Source organism: Dromiciops gliroides, chromosome 2 (assembly GCF_019393635.1).
Source record: "Dromiciops gliroides isolate mDroGli1 chromosome 2, mDroGli1.pri, whole genome shotgun sequence".
Lineage (NCBI taxonomy): Eukaryota > Metazoa > Chordata > Mammalia > Microbiotheria > Microbiotheriidae > Dromiciops > Dromiciops gliroides.
Window position 1 is genome coordinate 500,228,967 of NC_057862.1, and position 22,718 is coordinate 500,251,684.

The window sequence follows — 22,718 nt, forward strand, 5'->3', positions numbered from 1 at the left end:
TTCTTCTTTCACAGCATGACTAATGTAGAAATATGTTTAATGTGATTGTACAAATAAAACCTGTATCAGATTGCTTGCTGTCTTGAGGAGGGGCTAGGAAGGAGAAGGAGGGAGAAAATTTGGAACTAGAAATCTTACAAAGACAAATGTTGAAAACTATCTCTACATGTAACTAGAAAATAATAAAATAATTTTATAATTAAAAAAGAATCATACATATTCTTTCTGGAACCACAGAGAAGGATTAGAAGCAAGGGGTGGAAGTTTTAGAGTCGGATTTCATCCTCATGTAAGAAAAAAACTACCTAACAAATGAGAGGCATATAGGATGTTCTTTGTGGAATTAGGACACCTTAATTCAAATCCTAGTTCTGGATAGGATCCAAACCCACTTACTTTGTATCTGCACAAGTCAGTTTTCCTTTTTTTGCCTCATTCTTCACATTTGTAAAATGAGGTTGGACTAGATCACCTCCAAAGTCTTTTCCTGACTTTCTGCTAAAAATCTACAGTCCTAAGAATTTGACCTATCCAGATGCGGTGGACAACATCAGGAAATAATAAATTTCTTATTATAACAGTATCTTCAAATAAATACTATATTAATGGGGAAAAAGAGTCAATTAAGGGGTTTTGAATAGGGCATTGTCATAAGAAGATTTTTTGACAGCAGTGAAAAGAGGAGAAAGAAAAGACAAGAAACATGGAGAGCAATTAGAAGGAGAATATTCTTAAAAGAGTTTGAGGGCTTGACCTTGGATGGCAGTAGGGTCAGTGGAGAGATGATGATGGTTTCAAAAGATGCTGTAGTAGAACCAATCGGACTTGACCATTACTAGGATGAGTGGGGTGAAAGAAAATCAGAAGACAAGAATGATTCCAGTAGAAACAAAGAAGTTTGGAAGAAGGAGGGATTCCATGGGGAAAGAGGATGATTTTGGTTTTGGACACATTGAACTTCATTCTGATACACAAAGAAAGCAAGCATTTACTTCCTTGAGTTTAATGACAAGGATTCTCTCTAGCTCCTATTTTTGTTGTTGTTCACTCATTTCAGTCATGTCTGACTCTCCATGACGCCATTTGGGGTTTTCTTAGAAGAGGAATTGCAGTGGTTTGCCATTTCCTTCTCCAGCTCATTTTACAGATGAGAAAACTGAGGCAAAACAGGGTTACGTGATTTGCCCAGGGTCACATAGCTATAGTAAGATTTATGTAAAATGACTATAATCTTTTTCTCCACTGTGAGATAAAAGAATAACCTGTTAAAGTAATGGACTCTTCTAAGGGAAAAGCATGCCCATATAAGAAACAGCAAGGCAATATCATCTAATGAATTATGTAAATTCAAGAATTTGAGAAAAGTAAGTTTTTCAGGGTTAGAGGAAGAAGTGGTGAAAACTAGTTTGAATTTTCTCTCACCAGCGTTCTATAAGAGTAGGTAAAAGTTCAAACTTAGACACTGCTGTGTTTGCTTAATAGATTTATTAATATTAATTTCTCCACTTATGCCTAAAATATCCACCCTATTTTCAATCATATATTGAATAAAGGCATATGTGGTTGGGAGGGGCAACATATCAATGAGAATTTAGTTAGAACTCTTCTGGGAAGATTGTGAACCCAACATAACCTACCTTTGGTGACTCAGGGGAGGTACTGTGTTAAGGCTTAGGATAAATAACTTGCACTAGCTAATTGTTTTTTCTGTGGGTGCCCATTCTCATGAGAATGTAATAAAAGGCTTTTGTCATACCAAAGTTGCCTCTGAATTTATTTTGGGGTGGTCAGCACCTGTTTTCTCACATCCACCTTTTATGACCATGCATAATCTGGTGATACACTGCAAGACTTCTGCAACTTATTATCTAGAGAGCAACTTATTATCTAGAGAGGGGCACCAAAAACATAAGTGATTTGCCCAGAGTCACGCAGATAAAATGTTAGAGGTAGGATTTGAACCCAGGTTATCCTGGGTCCTCTAGAACAGGGCTTCTTAAACTTTTTCCACTCACGACCCCTTTATGCCCGAGAAATTTGACATTTCCCTCCCCACATATAGGCATATAAAATAGGTATACATAACCTTTTACTGTTGCCAAATTTTTCATGACCCCCCCACATTGTTATGCAACCCCATATGAGGTCACTACTCACAGTTTAAGAAGCTTTGTTCTAGTGCTCACTTTGGCAGCACATCTACTAAAATTGGAATGATACAGAGAAGGTTAGCATGGCCCCTGCACAAGGATGACATGCAAATTCATAAAGAAGTTTTGCTCTAGAATATATTGACCAGGGCCCTAAAAATGCTAACTTCTGGGGTCTCAGGGCTTCTGACACACAAGTCCTGGCAAGGATGCTCATGGTGCTGACTTTATAACAAAATCATCTCTTTGCTGATGCCTTGGGCATTTCAAAAAATGTCACAATATCTGGGTCATCCCTAGGGATACATATACCACAGGGGGATATAAACTCTAACCCACAGGGTAAACTCCCCAAAAAAAGTGGACATCCTGCCATTTTTTAAAAAATACTCCTCCTGCAAACACAGGAAGCTCTCCTCCCAGAGTTTAAGAAAAGACCAGTTAAGAAACAATTCTGCAAGAATAAAAACTCACTAGAGGAAGAGGTGGGTGGCCAGTGTTCATGAGTGGTATAGCCCAGAATCAGGCATCCACACCATTTCCTAGTCATCACAATAGCAGGCTTCCACTTCCATCTCCATTCTTCTTTCTAGTTCCCCTTGATGTATTTATTGTCTTTCCCCCTCAGAGTATGTTTTTTGACAACAGGTTGCATTTTAATTTCCAGCAATAGCAGTGTTCCTAGTACACAGTAAGCACTTAATAAATGCTTTATCCTTCTAACAAATATTATCAATTAGTTGACTGATTAAACACTGAATATGTGCCAGGCACTGTGCTAGGCCCTGGGAATCCAAAGACAAAAATAAAACATTTCTTGCCCTCAAGGAGCTTATAATATACTGGTTAAGCTAGGCCCCAAATTAAATTGAAGGAAACACCTGGATCATATTTGGGAAATCACACAGTGCTTTCAGCAATCCCAAGTTGCTCCTTGGTACAAAAACCCATCTTTTTAACCTGGTAAAACTGTGTAGTGTTGAATCTTGGGATACTGCAATCTCTGAAAAGTCAAAGTTGAAGTGAACCAGAGGATATAACCTACTTCCAATGATCTGTCCACAAAGAGTAGCATGGGGGGGGGTGTCAAGAAAATATTTGATCGGAAAAGGAAATGGACTAGTCATATAGCAAGAGAGAAAAGTAACAGATGGACAGCCCAAATGTTACATTTTGCAATATCCATAAAAGATAAGAAAACCTACAAGGAGAATTTTACCTGGATACATAAAACCTCCTTGAAGAACCCATCAGATAAAATAAGTAAGAATCTCACAGGATGAGAAGGAATTTGTACCAATGTAGGGAATATCTACATCAGTGAGGTTGCAGAAACACTGAAATATTAAAGTATTAAGAAAACAGTAGGGGCAGCTAGATGGCACAGTGGATAGAGCACCGGCCCTGGAGTCAGGAGTACCTGAGTTCAAATCTGGCCTCAGACACTTAACACTTACTAGCTGTGTGACCCTGGGCAAGTCACTTAACCCCAATTGCCCTGCAAACAAAACAAAACAAAAAAAACCAAACAAACAAACAAAAAAAGAAAACAGTAAACCAGAGGCCTGGATTCTACCTTTTTATCTGCTATCAGAGAAATATAGATATTCTCTGTTGCCCTTGAGAATATTGGCAACAGCTGCTGCCTTTCTGGTCCAACAGCTCAATTGCCCTGCCTTCCTTCCTCCCTCCCTCCCCAGTTAGAGACAAGACAGTTAGACATACAGACACATGCACATTATAATAACAAAATTGTGCTTATTGTAACTTCTGTGTTCTGTCCCTAACTTTGACCCAGAATGCCTTTAAATAGTGAAGAAGGGGTCCCAGATGAGTCAGATATTCAGCTTCCATTGACGCCAATACATACCATACACCTCTACACGTGCGCGCGCGCACACACACACACACACACATACATATATCCTGTCTGTGTTCAGACTCTGGAACTGAAAAAACACAGCTGTAAGTACATAAAATGTGTGGAAAGACACACCACTCATTCTTTTGCTCATTTTCCAAAGAGGGCCAGTCAATAAACAGAACACAGAAATGCACAGCATCCAAGGACTAACAGACTGAACATTGCTGAACTGTGCATAAAAATCTTACCTGATCCTGTCTTTTATCAGCTCTTTACATGAAATCATTCCTCAACAACAGGTTCCTGTGGGTTAGCAGCACCAACAATATTGATAGCTCCCCAGGGCCTGACTACACTTGACTATAGTGCCCAGGAATTCTCCCCTCTGAAAAGGCTGTGGCCCCTGGGCTCCTGTACCAATAGCACTCCTTTCCCTGTTACAGAGGTTCTCTGTACCTGTGTGGATGCTGTCCAAAATATCTGTCATGTTTCCCCCTTTCTCCCTTCTACCTGTCCTAATCCTATTCATCCTATTCGGGCCCTATTTAGGTCTCCTCTTTCTTGACTACTCCAGCCCTTGTTGTGCTTTGGAGATACATCACAATGTAACAGTTACCCAGGTAAAAACCCATTTTAAAGTGTTACAGATTCGTTGGAATTATCCAGTGCAATTTTTTTAATGTAGATATTCAATAGTTCAGACAGCAATAAAGAGACTAGAATGTAAGTAAACATATTTCTATAACATAAATATTTGTCACAACTTTAAATGAAATCATTTCCTTAAAGATTGGTGAGAAACAATAGTGAATGGAATATTATTGTGCTACATATGAAGATTATGATGAATTCAGAGAATAATAGGATTTGTATGAAGAGTGAAATAAGCAGAAACAAAGGAAGTTCATTTCTGAATAATATACTTAACAGATAATAACTATTTTTTGGTCCAGGAGAACAACAAAACATTGTTTTGGTACAAAGGTAGGGGATTATGGGAATAAAGTGTTATATAACACATCAGACTAAATCACTGTAATAATTTACTTAATTGTTTTTCTTTCTTACCAGAAGGCTCAGTTTGGGAAAGGAGGCATGAGATATAGATAATAGATAGCTAGATAGAGAAATGGATGTGTGTATGTATATGTGTATATGTGTACATATGCATATGTACGCATATATACACATGTATATGTGTCCATCCCAATCAGTCTGCCAAATTCCATTATTTTACTACATTAGGTATACATGTATATCTAGGAATAACTGTGACGTAAAAGCAAAAGGCATCAATCAAACTCATTCTAGAATATAATTTTAAAATTCCAATAGAACAAGTTCTTTTCTAAAAATGATTTCTCAAAATGAATAGATGGGGGGTGGTAAAAGGATTTAAATATTTCAGAGTGTCTGAGATTTATTTCATCATTGTGAGCACTGCACTGATGTGATACAAATCACAACCTTTCTGTGGTTTTGTGGATGGCATCCAGTGCTACCGTGGCCAAAAACATAAAATCCTCACTAAGTTGAGGCTCTCCACACTTAGCTGATCTGGCTCTGGGACAGTCCATTTACTAGCCAGCATTTGAAGCCTTCCCAGCTTAGCAGGGCCTGGCAAAGCTTGCCCATGACTATTAGTCAATAAACATTTATTAAGCTTCTATTATGTGCCAGGCACTGTGCTAAGGACTAGAGATACAAAGAGACACAAAAGACAGTCCCTGCCTTCAAGGAGCTCACAATCTAAAGGAGGGCCAAGGGGGACAATGAGCAAACAAATACATACAAACAAGCATATAGAGAATAAATATGAAATAACTGACAGAGTGAAGGGACTAGAATTAAGAGGGATTGGGAAGGGCTTCCTGTAGAAGATGGGAATTTTAATTGAGACTTGGAGGAAGCCAGTGGAGCCAAAAGGCAGAGATGAGGACAGAGAGTATACCTGGAATGGAGGACAGCCAGAGCCTTAAGAGAGAACTGGTTTGACTTGCTTGTGGAACAGAAAGGAGACCAGTGCCACTGAAATGAAAAGTTTTCTTTTGTTTGTGAGGAGAGGGGAGGGAGGGAAGAGTAGGGAATGTGATGTGAAGGTATAAGAAAACTAGAAAGGTAGGAGGTGGTGTGTTATGTTATGAAGAGCTTTCAATGTCAAATAGAGGGTTTTTGATTTGCTCATGGAGGCAATAAGGAGTTACTGGAGTTTATTTAGTGGAAGGTGATGTGGTCTGAACTGAGCTTCACTTTGACAGCTGAATAGAGGGTGGATTGGAATAGGGAGAGATTTGGATCAAGCAAACCCAACATCAGGATATTACAAAAATCTAGGCATGAGATGAAGGGAGCCTGCACCAGAGTAGTGGCAGTATCAGAGTTGGGGGAGCAGCAGGGAAGGAGACTACTTTAGAGATAATGCAAAGATGAAATTGACATAGATAGATGAACTGGGAGGGTGTTGGTTTCCTTGACAATAAAAGTGAGATTTGTAAGAAGGGAGGGTTCAATGGGGGAAGATGAGTTCAGTTCTGGATATGTTGAGTTTAAGATGCTTGCTGGACGTCCAATTTGAGATGTCTGAAAGGCAGTTGGATGTGAGAGACCAGAAAATTGCAGAGAGGTTAGGGCATGATAGATCAGAGAATCATCAGCAGAGGTGGCATACAGTTTGTGAACACAGTAACCTCAGTGCCACAGTACGGTGTAGAAGGACTTTATTTAAAACACACATACACTAAATAACTCCAGCCTCTTGGGCGCCCAGGAACAGGATTCAGTAGAGGGACAAAATCAACACACTGATAAAATATGAAGTCGGATTCTAATTTAAACGATGTCTAGTCCTAGGTCTAAGCCTTATTCAGAGGTAACACATTCTACTTTCACATTAACTTTCTTAGCTTTCAACTCAGATGGCAAGTAAACAAACAAAAACCACCTTGGAAAATACCAGTCAAAATGAACACCATTCTATGCCAGTAAAACAGACTTGTTCAAATTGATTTGGAACACACCTAGACCTTACTTTTAAAGCTACAGAACACTGGCCATTTCTATTCCTATTTCTCTCTCAAATGCATGACAGCCTAGCAGTTTCAAGAACCTTAATTAGCCTAAAGATGATTTTGTTACCTGGAATTCTCTTCCTTCTGGTCTCCCATCCATCCATCCATTTTCCAAACTCTGTGTATTCCTTTGGTTTATAGCTTGGTCTGTGTTTCTAAAGCAAATGTGTAAAAAAAAATTTTCAGAATTTATATTCATGATGTTAAGGGCTAAAATTCTAGCTAAACTGTCTAAAATATCTAATGAGTGATCGCCAATAAATTATAAGCTTTAGCAAGAGTTAGACTTTTAAGCATTTATTAAGGAGAATAAGAATTTGGTAAAGAGAGAGAGAAAGGCCTAGATTCCTATCTATTAAAGGGAGAGCACATTTCTAGCTCCCTTCTCCGCCAGCATATTATTAGTCAGCAAAAGTTATTATATTCTTTTTACTGTTCCATCAAGGAAACATTCCATTTCTTGAGGAAGCAAAGGGGGGAAATGTGGTAAAATATGAAAGTTTTTTTAACAGTCGGTTAGGATAACTGAAAGACGCCAGTTTTTCAAGGACCACCCTTTTGGGGAGGAGATGAACAGTCCGCCTGCTGCGCATGTCAGACTGCCTGCCGGGTTTTTTGACTTCCGGGGGGGGAGAGAAGGGGAGTAGCCTTTTTTGCCTGCTTGGCGGGACTCCTGACGGCGCGGCACAGACTCTCTCTCCAAAGGTGGCCTTGTCGGTTTGGTGAGTTTTTATAAGGAATATAGACTAAGCTTAGACTTAAGACGATTTGTATTGTGTTTCTACTTTCCTATCCTAATCAACATCACCTTGTGACTATCATAACTATAAATAAAAAGGTCTATCTAGAAAACCAAAAGCTGCTTCCATTTACTAGTTTGGGAGATAAATTAAGGGAAAGGTTAAGTAGGGGAGATTTATGATCTAATATCCAATTTTAAATCTCACAATGAGTTCCTAGCCATGGGGAAGCAATATGGTGCTAGAGAAAGAACCAATCACAATGAGACTAAGGAGACTTATTCCCTAGTCCCAGCTTTATAACTAGGCAACAGTGTGATCTTGACCATGTCCTTTGATCCCTATAAATTACAGGGTCCTGATTATAAAATGAAGGGATTAAATTAAATAGTCTCCAAAATTCTAACTTTATCACACTGTTAGTCCATGACTAACTTTTGTAGTACAGGAAGAGACAGAGGATATAAACATAAAAACAGAACTAGAAGGGTCCTCTGAAAGTTATTTAGTCCATGCTCTTACCTTTAGGACTATCTACTATACTATAATACAATGTAGTACAGTAGACTACCATATATTTTTAAATATCCAGAGAAGAAAATTTTACTTTTTTTAAAATCATAGCCTCTGGGTTTTAACCCCTATTGGCACTTGTTAATAGAAATAAAATCTCCTTATAATTAATTCCACAGGATCTTCAAATTGCTTTATAGTCAGTCCCCAGCTGCCATTTTAGTTGTTCCTTCCAACCTTGAGAAGAAGGTAGAACAGATATTATTATCCCCATTTTGACAGACTAAGAAACTGTAGATCAGAAATGTTAAGTCATTTTCTCATAGTCCCACAACAAATAACAGAGCTGTATCTGAAACCCAGGTCATTTATCACCAAGTCCAGTTTCTTTCCAATCCACTATGACTTATCTTGGAAATTAAATATAGATTCCTTAAGGATTTTCTGTGGTCTTGGTTTTCAATTGAAAATTTTATTATTTTTGATTATCTTGGTTTTTTTCAAAATTATAGATTCTTTTCATAATAGAAAATTTTTAAGTAGCCCATTGATAAGAAGGTAGAAAATGGATGAGAAGTTCAATATTTTTCTCCCAGCAAGGGATATACCCACAACAAAAATTGTGTTGAGAAATTAGGGTATTCATGTAAATAAAGCAAGAAAAAGTTCTGTGTTTTAGCAAGAAAAAAATGCAGATGTTCATATCTGCTTCTGATGTTCTGACATTCTCACTCACTGGCATACATAGTCCCCATCACAAATGAACTAGTAGATTTTAATTAACATGTCTCCATAGATCACTTCCATGCCAACCCTCCAAATTGCAGGATGTCAATTTACTATACCTTTAAAAGGTTTTCCGCAGGAGCAAAAAAGTCATCTGTTGCAAATAAAACCTAGACAAATAAAAAAAGAAGTAAAGATAAAATAACCATAAATTAAAAACCATTTTATTTCACTCCCCAGTGAAACATTAGGAACCGCAGTAAAAAGAAGATGTGAAATTGCCCTAGGGGAGAGAAACAATCTGCAGTTAAGAGATGGTGCTTTTTAAATGTTGAGATTGCTTTGCCAGCAGACAGACACATCCTAATCTCTCCTCTCCCACCCTTTGTTCACAATTCCCCTTAACCATCTGGATGCAGAGGAGATAACTTCTCACCCTTTGCAAAAAGAATGAGAAAAGCCTGGTGGAGGGGACCCACCTTTTCAAGAAGCAAAGGCTTTCCAGAAAAGTGATAAATGTGGCCCTGGGTCAAACCCACAGCTAGCCAGGCCCAATTACACTTCTAACAGTGGCATTAAACTCAAGTCATGAGAAAGTGACCTCACTTTTCTACAGGGGCCTTACCATGGACTAAGATGTATTTCCTCTTAGTCCTTTGAGATACGAGGAGCACATATTATTTATCCCCATTTTATTAGTGAGGAAACAGGCTCAGAGTACAGCTAGTAATTAGATCTCTAACCCAGATCTAAGTCCAGGGTCCAGAATACTCTACAAAACATAATACCAACTTTCTTTTTGAAGTTCATTTTTTTAATTTATTTTATTTTAAATTTGTGGAATAAAACAAGCATTTCCATAATATAGTATAATTAAAAAGATGATTGCACATGAAACTGTTAATCTTCTATGTACAACTTGCTACTCTTTTAAAATATACAACAAAGTTAACATGTAAATTTCTTTTTTTCCTTTTTTTCCTTCCCTTTCCTGCCCCCCTCCCCAGCCCTCAAAGATGGCCACCATTAGACACAAATAGGCACGTGTGTGTGTGTGTGTGTGTGTGTGTGTGTGTGTGTGTGTGTGTAAAACTATTCTATACATACTCCTATTTACTAGTTCTTTCTCTGGATGCAGATGGCATCTTTCTTCATATAGGTCTATTTCCAAAGATGATTAGGAAAAAAAAAAAAGAACCTATATGCTCTAAAATGTTTATAGCAGCTTCTCTTTATGGTGGCAAAGAACTGGAAATTATAGGGATGCCTATCAATTGGGAAATGGCTGAACAAGTTATGGTATATGACTGTGATGGAATACTACTGTGCTATAAGAAATGATGAGCTCAGTGGTCTTAGAAAAACATGGAAAGACTTGCACAAAATAATGAAGAGCAAAATGACCAGAACCAAGAGAACATTGTATATGGTGCAGCGATATTTTTAATAATACTATCTTTAAGAGGTATTATTTTTAAAATAATAAAGGAGACCCAACATGGAATTTCCATCAGTTATTATTACACACTTTGTGAAACTTATGCTAAATAAAACACGCTACACATCTTTATGCAATTATGTCATAATTGAATCTGTACCTATGTGAAAGTGACAGTGTGGCTCAGGTGGGTTCAATAGTATGGTAGAGTGCAAAACTTCTTAAACTGTAGGTCACCACCTCATATGGGGTCATGTAATTGAATGTGGGGGTTGAGAAAAATTTGGCAACAGTAAAAGGTTACGTATACATTTTTATATACCTAAATACCTGGGGTCACATAAAAATTTCTCTGACAAAAAGGGGTCACAAGTGGAAAAAATTTTAAGAAGCCCTGGTACAGTGAATAATACACAAGGGCAACTAGATGGCACCATAGTGAATCGAGTGCTAGGCCTGAAGTTAGGAAGACTCATCTTCCCAAGTTCAAGTTCAACCTCAGACATTTAACTGGGTGACCCTGGGCAAGTCACTTAACCCTGTTTGCCTCAGTTCTCCATCTATAAAATGAGCTGGAGAAGGAAATGGCAAGCAAACCATTCCTGTATCTTTGCCAAGAAAACCCCAAATGGGGTCACAAAGAGTCAAACTTGACTGAACATTACTTACTCTCTGGAGTTGTTCACTCATTTCAACTCTTCGTGACTACATTTGGAGTTTCCTTGGCAAAGATACTGGAGTATTTTGCCATTTCCTTCTCCAACTCATTTGACAGATGAGGAAACTGAAACAAACAGGGTTAAGTGTCTTACCTAGAGACACAAAGCAAGTAAGTGTCTGAGGCTAGATTTGAACTCAGGTCCCTCCTGACTCCAGGCCTAGCTCTCTATCCACTGTACCACCTAGCTGCCCCAGAGTCAGAGCAGCTGGGTTCAAATCCAACTTCCTCCTGAGGTTGTTGTGAGGCTCAAATGAGAAACGATTATTAAGTTCTTAGCACAGAGCCTTGCACACACTAAGTATTTAATAAATATGTGTTTGTTTTCTTGATTCCTGTCTTCCACTGACTATTGATGTGACCTTGGACAAGGTTCTTCCTGGGCCTCAGTTTCTTCATTTGTAAAAATGAGGTTGAATTAGATAGCTTTTATGGTCCCTTCTACCTCTCTAGATCTACAAGCTCCAGGGTCTTACAACTTTTATTTCTTCATATTGCTTTCCCAATTGGTCACTTTATGTATTACAGTTTACAAAATGCTTTCCTCACTTTCAGGTGACCCAAAGGCCAAGCCTTCCACTTGCATCCCAATGCCTCCCCTATTCTGGGTATGCTAATCCCATCTCCTCATAAATTATGTGGACCAATCAAGAGTTGAAACAGCACTGACTCCTCCTCATTTGAAACATGGAACGATCAAGATTATCTTTCTGTTATATGGAAATTACTTATTCCTGTCTATAAAAAGCAGAACACAGATTGAATTCTGGCTGGTCTACCAACTCCTGCTGCCTAGGTGGGCTAATAAGTTCTTTTTGTCTTACTTCCTGTTTGCCTTAATTGATCAGGGTGAGGCCCTAACCTAGGTTTCTCTCAACACCCTCCCCTTATGTGGTCATAAATTTAGAGCCAGAAAGGACCTTAGAGATCATGAGTCTATTTCATCATTTTACAAATAAGGAAACTAAGGCTCAGAGCGGTTGCGACCCTCTCAGAGTCACACAGCTATTAAGTGTTTTGAGGCAGAATTTGAACCCAAGCCTTCCTTGCTCTAGTTCCAGCACTCTATTCATTTATACCATACTGCCTCTCAAGTGATTCTGAGCTTCATTCCAGACTGCTAAAAGAAAAAAAAAAGGCAGCTACCAGGGCTGTGGACAGAAGCCCATGACTGTACCAGCACATCCAATAGGGAAATACCAACCCATTCTTCCCCTTCCTCACTTTGCCCATTCCCACATGCCAGGTCCTGGAAACCAAGGCTTAGCTTTCTCCTGGATGAGGTTCAGGGCTGTCCTTGAGTGGCACAAGAGGTCCTGCCCATGCCCCTATCATCCTACGTGGGACCTCCCAGAGTACACTGCCTCAATCCACCCCCAAGGAGACTCTCTCAGGAGCATGCCATGGGTGAGTGGTCCTCAGGCTATTGCTCCCCTAAGTCAACCTGTCCTTAACACCTGTCATTGACAAATATTTACATGAGAGTTGAACTGTGAAGACTAGCTAGTCACTTCTGAAAGGCTGCCAACCCCACCCCTAGTTTATTCTGCGTGTCCTATTAATGAAGCATCATTCGGTGTTTGACAATCACTTGTTTTACGTCATGCATCGCTAAGGCTTTGTTGGTTTCAGGCGGGTTAAGAACAGATGTTCCCTTCTACTATTGCTTAGGAAGGACGTGTGACAGTTAGTGGGCAGAGTTCAGGATTTGGAGATAAGAAGACCTGGGATTAAATCTCATCTCTTGATATTGTGTGGCCATGAGCAAGTCACTGAACCTCTCTGAGCCTCAGTTTCCTATGACCACCTACCTCATAGGGTTGTTGTGGGATCTTAACAACAACAGTAATAGATAGCATTCATGTAATACCTACTATGTACCAGGTGCTGTGCTAAGCACTTTATAAATATTGTCATAAACTGAATAATAACAATAATAATAGCTAGCATTTATTTAGCACCTACTATATGCTAGGCACTGTGCTAAGCATTTTACAAATATTATCTTATTTGATCCTCACAACAACCCTGGAAGGTAGATGTTGTTATTATTCTCATTTTATAGTTGAAGAAACTGAGGCAAACAGGTTAAGTGACTTGCTCCGGGCCATACAGCTAGTGAATGTCTGAGGCTAGATTTGAGTGCATCCCTGCCCAGCACTCTAATCACTGAACCACCTGTTTCTGAATAAGATAACAAATAAGATAGTGTATGTAAAACACTATATAAATGAAGGTTCTTCTCATTACTACTCTATATAGAACCACCCCACACCCAGGACAGCAGGTATCCAACCAATGAGCACGCATATCTCCCCCATGTTTCTTGTGTGCATGGGCTGTTTCACTTCTACCTTTGTATTCCCAGTGCCTGTATCATAGTTTCAGATTATGTGTTTAATAAATATTTGTTCATGGATTAATTGATTCACCAGAAGAAATAACGGGTAATAATAGTTTCTTGTAACCAAGCGAGGTTTCCTGATAATTTGTCCAAACCAATCCTGTCCCACCTCTCCTCTCCCCTTCTCTGAGCTTCCCTCCATAACCAATAGACCTATGACCCCTCCACCAGCACCAATTACATTCTAGCCATGCCTTCATGTCACATTCAATTCTTAATCTGCGTCTTTCAGAGGATCAATAGAAAGTAGTGGCAGCTTTCCTTTAGCTTCTTGAATAGTTCATAGATACCATAGCAGCCCTCAGGCTGTCCATCTGTTCTCCTTGCCTTTTTCTACCTAAGCAGACCACTTCCTTGTCAGGCCATGTACAGCCTCCATGACTTCTTTGAGACCACTTAACTTGCTGAAACTTGATAGAAAAATGTTGCAGCCTACCCTGAGCCTTCTCCACTGCCCTCCAGCTCACCCACATTTGTGATTCTTCTGACATCATTGTGGCCACGTTTCATAACCACAAAGTATCACCAGGAGAATATCATTCTTAAAGAAACGGGCTTTTGTGGCAGTGAGCATCTTGGAATCAGTGAAAGTGATGTAGAATTTCCCAGTGGGGAACGTGGCTTCCATCAAAAACACACCACAAACCACTTAATGATCCAGAATTTCTCTTTGATATACAACTTTTCCTAAACTGGCCTAAGTGTTCTTTTCTTAATCTCTAAGTTTTATATCATATTGAATATCTGTTCTCCCTTCTGTCTTTTTTAGTTATACAAGGCCAAAGACCATAGGATTTATAACACAGAATTTAGACCTTAAACTGAGTTTAGACTTTAAACCTTGGAACCGAGAATCCCAAACTCCTCAAATATCTCTAGGAGTTATCGGAAGGAGCTGAAAATAAACCCATGTATGCAATAAGATTGTTAATTACATCTGAAATGCTGCCATCTGACAAAAAAGTAACATGAATGAACCTTTGTAAAGTCCCCAAGTACTACTAGAGGAGGATTTGCCTGCTCTTGAACCAAGATGGGGCTAGATTAGAAATCCTTTTTACAACGTCCATAATTTCATACTCCCAGATCTAACATCAAAAGAGCTATATGGCTTACAAGAACCTTTGTGTGATGAGTCTTTAAAACTAACCTTCACACAAAAGCACCATGCTGATTTCAGGCTCCACATTTTTTCTGAGTATTAAGAACTATGTGGGGGCAGCTAGATGGCGCAGTGGATAGAGCACCGGCCCTGGAGTCAGGAGTACCTGAGTTCAAATCCGGCCTCAGACACTTAACACTTACTAGCTGTGTGACCCTAGGCAAGTCACTTAACCCCAATTGCCTCACTAAAAAAAAAAAAAAAAACTATGTGGTAAGCTTTGAAGTACTCAGTGCCTTTTCCCCACAACATGTGTTTGTGAAAGTGTATTTTCTGCCCTTGTGGCCTTGAAATCTACATTCCAAAACAAGATGGATGCAGAACCAGATCTAAAGTTGAACCTCTGATTGCTTAGACCAAAAATCCAATCTCTGAAAGCTACAAATCTACACGGGCTCATTAAGTGACTCGAGATAATAATAACTTACATTTGTAAAGCATTTTTAAGGTTTACAATGAGACTGGGGCATCTAGGAGTCTAAGTATCCAGACTTGGTGTTGCAGCCTGAGCAGCAACAAAGCCCTAAGGACCAAGAATCTAGGATGCTTACCCACTGGGATTTGGGACTAGAACTTAGTGGGAGTAATATCACGTAAAATGTGAGCTAAGTTGTGAGTCTTATCTCCCAATTTCTCAGGGACCAAGGATGTATAGGAGGAGACTTATAAATCCCCTGTGTGTTGGGGGGAAATGTTTAAGCATTTGTTCTTTTTATGTCTTTGAAATAAATATCTCTTTGGGAAAACTAATCTGATTTTAAATAGTTAAATGGAACTGGAGTGATAGGGTCTCTAAAATGTGGGGAACACAATCAGTGAAGGCTCCAGCCAATTGCTGAAGCAAGAGATTTCCAAAGTCCCTCACTCCCTGAGAACCCTAGTAGGAGTGGGAGTGGGGTGGGAAGGGGTGTAAAATGTTAACAGACCTGGCCTGAGAAAGGGAGGACAGAGAGAATCATGTTACATGAAGATTCTAAAAGGGAAAAATAAAGAGAATGCATTCCTGTTGAGAGGGACAGATTGTCCAATCCAGTGGCGGAAGGACCAGTGCAGGAGAACTATTGAATGTATCATTGAATGTATTTTAAATTGAGCACATTATGAGTAATAATGGTGAAATAAGGCTGGAAAAATAAGTTGGAGGACTTTCTATTTTATTCTATTGGCAATATGAAGCCTCTCCAAGCTTCTAAATAGGGAAGTGTCATGGGTTCAACCTCTGCCTTAGAATGAGACAGTCGCTACCTTCAAGTAGCTTACATTTTAATACCTTAGATGAGGGATACAGTACTCATATGGATAATAAAAAAAGAGATCGATTGTCCTAAGGACAAAGGAGAGAGCCAGAGAAAGTATTCTAGGAAAATGAAGAAGAGAAAAAACACAAGTAATTTGTTGGAAAAGGAAGGAGGGGGAGAGGGCAGGGCAGAGAAGAATTCATGGAAGAAGTAACACCCGGGGCAGCTATGTGGCATAGTGGATAAAGCACTGGCCCTGAATTCAGGAGTACCTGAGTTCAAATCCGACCTCAGACACTTAACACTTACTAGCTGTGTGACCCTGGGCAAGTCACTTAACCCTAATTGCCTCACTAAAAAAAATAAAAAACAAAAAAACAAAAAAGAAAAAATGTGAAAGAACTTTCCTCGCTCCATCTTTGAAGGCAAAAAGAAATTTGAACCATAATTTCTCTGAGGATTAGAAGCCATTTGATAAAGAGAACTATGGAGGCCAAGAATTCTACAACTGGAAGGGCCTATCACTTGGTGCATCTCTAACTTTCTAAATCCATGTGCTGCTGCCAAAGGCAGAAATGACAATAGGAGAATAAGCCAATTAAACTGTCTTTAACAAGAAGCCCTATATCTCCCCACACTTTTTAGTAGCTACTTTATTGATAAAAGTAGAGGTCAGGGTAGTAGGATAACATGATTGAGACAAAAACAGGGATAATAAAATTCTGTTAACTAGACCAAGCACCATAAGATGTAGTCTGGGCAAGCAGGCAGATAGATTCACTTTGTAGGGGGAAAGAGCAGACCAGGTCTAGGCCAGGCAGGGAGAGTAGCCTACCAGCAAGGAGGAAGCAATCCATCCAGTAGCTTCCTATTTTAAATAATTACTCTCTTGCTAAGTGAGTGCTATTAGATGTTTCTACCTGCCAGGAGTAGATGACCAGTTGTCAGGGAAGCTGTAGAGGACCCTTGTTCAGGTGGTTAGATTAGATGATTCCCAAGGACCCTTGCATCTCTTATGATTCCAGCATCTACACAATGCAAGACACCTGTAGGAATTTATACCTTCTCGAAATTTCAGCACTCTGGAGCAAACCTCCCATTATTCCACCCTAGATATGGTTCTCAATTTAAAAGAATTAGAAATGACCACAAATAGTCCATTATGATGGTAGATTTCTGTCCCCTGCTGCTGACAGAATGGGCCAGGGAACTCCAAGAACATTTCATCTACTATCCACATAAGCTGAAGGTTTGACAACAGAGGTGCTAGAGATATGAACACCTAGGTCTTTCTCTACTCAGGTCCATTGCACTTATAAGACCAGAAACAGCAGAGATGCTGAAATCAGAGAGGACCTCAGGTTGAATATTGACGGGCCATATTACTTACCAACCCTCCAAGCCCAGAAGAAAATTTCAACTATGTTACCTTGGGTAAGTTTTTTAACCTTTCTGATACAGTTTCCTTATCTGTAAAATGGAGAAGTAGGAGTTGAACCAGATCATCCCAAAAGTCCCTTTTAATCCTAAATCCAATTCCAGTTTCTTTTGCTTTTTGATCAAGTCTTTAAAACTACTAATAATCACAGAAACCTGATGAGAAACAGGGAAAGTTTCCCTATTTCTTTCCTCAAATTAGAGACAAGGAATGGATAAATAAGCATAAGAGAAAACTAGCTCACATCTCTCTTATGCTCTTAGATTTATGAAAGGATTCCTCACAACAAGCCTAGGGGAAAGGTAGCAAGATGATGATGATGGTGGTGGTGGTGATGATGATTTCCTGATGGTAAAACCAAGTGTCAGAGAGGTAAATTGATTTGTGCCAGGCCACATAGCTGGTAAGGGCCAGAGTCAGAATTCTGACCCTCACTCACCCCACCACCACCCCCAAGCCCAGAGCTCTTTCTGCATATCACTGCTTCTGGGGAAATGGAAGAAAAGGGAGAAAGGAAGTATAAGAGAAAAAAAGGTGTGGGGGACAATGGGAACAAAAGAAAGGGAGGAAGTGACCTAACAAGGTTATGTTTGCTAGACTATCCAAAAAAACTTCATAGACCTCAGCGTGTAGATGAACTTGGAGAATTATCTGAACTTTGAGATGTTTATCTGAAGTCAACCCAAACTCTGAACCTCTGGAGTTTAGCCAATCAGAGGTAAAAATCAATTTCTATGTAAATAGCTTGGAGGCAAAGTGCACTTTACACTTATGTTTTCCCATTTCTATGAGGCTTTTTTTAGAGTAACTGGGAAGACAGAGGTGTAGAAACAAGGAGTACTGGTCAGTTAAAGGTGTTGGTAAATGAATGGAAATCAAAGAATTGTCCCAAAAATAAAATTCTCCCTTCTTCTTGCTACATCCATACAATACCTTGAACATAGTAGATGCTCAATAAATGTTTGTTAGATTTGAATTTTCCTTATGTTAAAGACAACAGGTCTTCCTGGAGCCAAGGTCTCTACTACATTGGGTAAACTTCTTCTACAGCATTTATGGGGGGCATGGAAAAGAGTGATACAGGATAAAAAGGTCTGGATGTCTCATGGATCCATTGAAGTATTACAGATAGAATTAGGTTTTTATGTCAAAGTCTCAATACTATTGTAACATATTAAAATTTGAAGATGTGTGACTTCAGGCAAAGCATTTCCCCTCTATAAGCCTCAGTTTCCTCTTCTGTAAAATGAGAGAGTGGAATTAGATCAGGGTTTCTTAACCAGGAGTACTAGTTTGCCATTGGGATTCATGGATAGATTTGAGGGGGTCATTGGACTTGGAGGAAAAAATTACATCTTTATTTTCACTAAATTCTAACTAAAATTTAGCATTGCTTTCAATTGGGAATTTTAAAATTGTATATATTTTCTGAGAAGAGAACCATAAACTTCAGCAGACTGACACACACACACACAAAAATTGAGAACCCGTGACTTCTCAAGTCCTTTCCAGTTCTAAAGCCTATCATTTCATAAAATGCATTCATTTAAAAAGCATATAGTACATTATTTCCATAAACATTTGTTAAATGTCTATCTGTGTACTAAGCACTTACAGAAATACAAAGGTAGAGTAAATAAGACACTATCCCTGCTTTCAAAGGTCTTGGTGTCTAGGAGGGAGTACAAAACACACACAAGTAACTATAAAGCAAAATAGAAAATATTGAGTATATGACAAATGTACAGACAAGTCACTATGACAGTTTAAAGGAAGAAAAGACCATTTCTGACTGGTCAATAAGGGAACACTTCATGGAGGAAGTGGCATTTGAGTCGAGCTGGGAAAAATTCATAAAATTGTAAGCAGAGATTGGGGGGTTTAACGAGCAAAGCAGAGTAGCTAGACAAAGTAGAATTTACTTTGGCGCTGAAGACTACATTGCTTACTAATAAAATATAATAATGCGCCTAAGTAGAATCAGTTCAGTGTAGATGACCGGCACTGAACTTGAGGTCATAAAACCTGGGTTCGTGTCACAATCCTATGGCTTACTAGCTATCTGATTATGCTCCCTGGCTCATTACAAGTCTCAGTTTCCTCATCTGTAAGATGGGGCTAATCATACTTGTACTAACTAACTCACAGGGTTGTTGTTGAAAGTTCTTTCTAACCCTTAAATCACAATAGAAATACAAGCTGTTATTAGTGATCCTATATAAGGTCACATGCAGAAACAAGCAGTGGTGATGTTGTGGATGGTGAGATCCAGGAAGATTTGGGTCAGAGTCCACCCTCTGACACTTATTGACTGTATCACCCTAAGCAAGTCACCTTACATCTCCATGCCCAAGGCAGCTCCCTAAGACTGCAATTTGCAGAGCAATTGCTAATCTGTGTCAGTAAATAAAAGGAGTTTTCCCACTCCTTTAACAGAGTAATCACAGGAACATAACAAAATAATTAATTAATTAGTAAAACTGTATACCCTGTTAATCTATATTAATAGCACCATGCATAGAATAGGCATCCAAAATTTTTGTCTTCTTTTATATATTCTACATAATTCTCTCTAGGTCTGATACATGTTTGGTTTATGTTGGGCTATGCCCAGCCAATTGATGTGAGTTAGAAATAAACATAATTGGGAGTGGGGGGGAAAGTGGGTAGCAAAACATTATCTTTAGAGATACTTAGTGTTTGTAAAACTTATAAAAATGTGACATGCGTGCTCAGTATTATCACCCATTTTAGGAAGGGGGGGGCCTCTTTCAACATCCTTAAGATAATGGGTTTGTTCGTGGAAAATAATAGGCAGGCATTTCCTAGAGCAGGATTCTTATGGTTCTAATTATGCTTTTGCATCAGCTCATTTCTGTCATTAGGGTGAGCACATTCAATGCTGGATGGTGCTAATAGGACTGCAAATTCCACTTACCTTTCCTCCTACATGTTCAGATGCCAAGTCAGTCAGCTGGATGAAGTTTGGAATATCATCAGTTTTGCCTTCCTTAGGATAATCAGCCATTCTTCCTAAAAAAAATATTTTTTTTAATTTAAAATTTTTTTTAAAAAACAGCAAAAAAGTCAGAATAAATAGCCAGGACTACTTGGCTCTTGGAATCTTGTTACAGTCAGTGAGTGAGTGGATGGGATCTCGCCCTCCACAACCCAGCCCATGCAGAAGACCACAGAGGTGGAAGGGAGACTGTCAAGAGGGGAGAAGGACAATGGGCAAGTTACATGTAGTGAATCTTGCCTCTGGTTTTAAAGAAATGGGAGAACTGCCCACCCTTTCTGATTTTCTTTTTTGAAGTGCAGTGCCTTCATTTTCCCTTTAAAAAGAGAGAGAGAGATACAAAAAAAAAAGTATGACCTTGATCCCACTCTGGGTCTCAGCTTCTTCATCAGTAAAATGATAGGATCCTACTAGATGATCTCAAAGGTCCTGTCAAGTTTTAATATTCTATGAGCCTTATACAAAGTTTGGTTTAAACATTAACAGGAAAACGTGGTTTGGCACCAAATGTGTGCTTAGGTTTTAATAGTAAGAAAATGTTTGGAAAATATCACATTAGGACCCACAAGAAGCTAAGTTCTCCCAGGTCTACTTCCTGTGGAAGGATAAATATTTACCTTACGTTTGGTTTTTTCTTGGATTTTTCTTTTTTTAACTTTATTTTATGATTATCATTATTATTTTTTGCAGGGCAATGAGGGTTAAGTGACTTGCCCAAGGTCACACAGCTAGTAAGTGTCAAGTGTTTGAGATCGGATTTGAACTCAGGTCCTCCTGAATCCAGGGCCAGTGCTTTATACACTGCACCACCTAGCTGCCCCTTGGATTTTTCTTAAACATTTTGGGGACCAGCATAATACTTGAGCAAAAAATTATGTTCATAAATTAAGCATAATGGAGTGATAACGTTGGAAGGAGATTTCTATCTGGATTTTGGCTTTACTATTTACTAGTTATGTTATCATGAACAAGTCACTTTACCTCCCTTTGCTTAATTTAGAAAATGCAGGTCATAATAGTTATAAACACTCTCTGGGATTATATGTAAATTCAATTAAATTTAGTAAGCATTTTTTGAGCACTGATTAGGTACCAGGTATGGAGTTAGGTGCTGGGGATATAAAAATTAAAATGAAATAATCTCTTATAGGAGTCTGTGTTCTCTTAACCTGAGCCTCAGTTTTAACATCTGTGAAATGAGAGGAATGGATTTGATCACCTCTATGATGATATAGGTAGTATTCTGGTTTTCTGGGTCTAACCCCTTTCTTACAGGCAGCTATCTCTTACTCTAGACACACTTACCTTCTTCTGCCTGTTCCCCTTCTCCCTCCTCATAACCACCTTACCCTTTTCAGGAACAATTCTCACCATCCGTGCCCAATTTGTCTGGAAACTTCCATGCCCCCCAAGGCAGTGAAATTGGTTTCCTGGCTGTTCCTCACATAAAACACTTCATCTCCAACTCCAAGCATTTTCACAGGATGATCTCCATGCCTGGAAATGTTCTCCCTCCTCATCTCCCCCTCCTGGCCTTCCCTGGTTTCTTTCTTTCTTTTTTTGTTTGTTTGTTTGTTTGTTTTTGCAGGGCAATGAGGGTTAAGTGACTTGCCCAAGGTCACACGGCTAGTAAGCGTCAAGTGTCTGAGGCCAGATTTGAACTCAGGTCCTCCTGAATCCAGGGCCGGTGCTTTATCCACTGCACCACCTAGCTGCCCCCTTCCCTGGTTTCTATTCAAGTCTCAGCTAAAGTCCTACCTTCTCCAACAAACTTCTCCTAGTCCTCTTGAATCTTGGTGCCTTCCCTCTGAGACTATCTCCAATTTATTTTACCTATATCTTGTTTGTACAGAATTGATGACATGTTGTCTCTCCTATTGGACTGTGAATTCTTGAGATATGAGACTGTTTTTTGCCTTTCTTTGTATCTCCAAGGCTTAGCACAGTGTTTGACTTGTAGTGGGCACTTAATAAATGCTACCTGATTGAAGGTGGATATGAACAGTCACCTGAGGACAAAGCTAATTTCAATAACTCTAGAAAAGCACCAATCCTCCAAGGCCAGAAGAAAATTTCAACTAAAGAGGCCTCAAGAAGAACTTCATGAAAGGAGAAAGGACTTCCAGGAGCGGGAGTAGGAAGCACCCCTTCACTACCATTGTATTTTCAAGTTTGTACCCACTCTCCTTAGTTATCTTGTACATATAAGAGGAGAATACACCCCCCACTTTGGAGGAATT

General features: G+C 39.2%; 1 protein-coding gene and 1 pseudogene across 2 annotated transcripts in view; one reads left to right on the forward strand and one right to left on the reverse strand.

The window, feature by feature from the left end:
* The window catches only part of ALLC (allantoicase), a 47,444-nt gene extending 26,547 nt beyond the window's left edge, over positions 1 to 20,897 (reverse strand). The window contains exons 1-4 of one of the 2 annotated variants that reach the window (XM_043986750.1): positions 20,836 to 20,897; positions 20,398 to 20,492; positions 9,181 to 9,231; positions 7,150 to 7,237 (exon numbers count right to left, since the gene is read on the reverse strand). In XM_043986750.1, the coding sequence (XP_043842685.1) occupies positions 7,150 to 7,237; positions 9,181 to 9,231; positions 20,398 to 20,487 (229 nt within the window). In that variant the 5' untranslated portion in view covers positions 20,488 to 20,492; positions 20,836 to 20,897. Of the gene's footprint in view, positions 1 to 7,149; positions 7,238 to 9,180; positions 9,232 to 20,397; positions 20,493 to 20,751; positions 20,804 to 20,835 lie in introns of those variants that run through there. The other variant, XM_043986751.1, reaches the window with a different exon arrangement.
* On the forward strand, positions 2,179 to 2,278 carry LOC122744897 (annotated as a pseudogene).
* Positions 20,898 to 22,718: the final 1,821 nt, after the last annotated feature.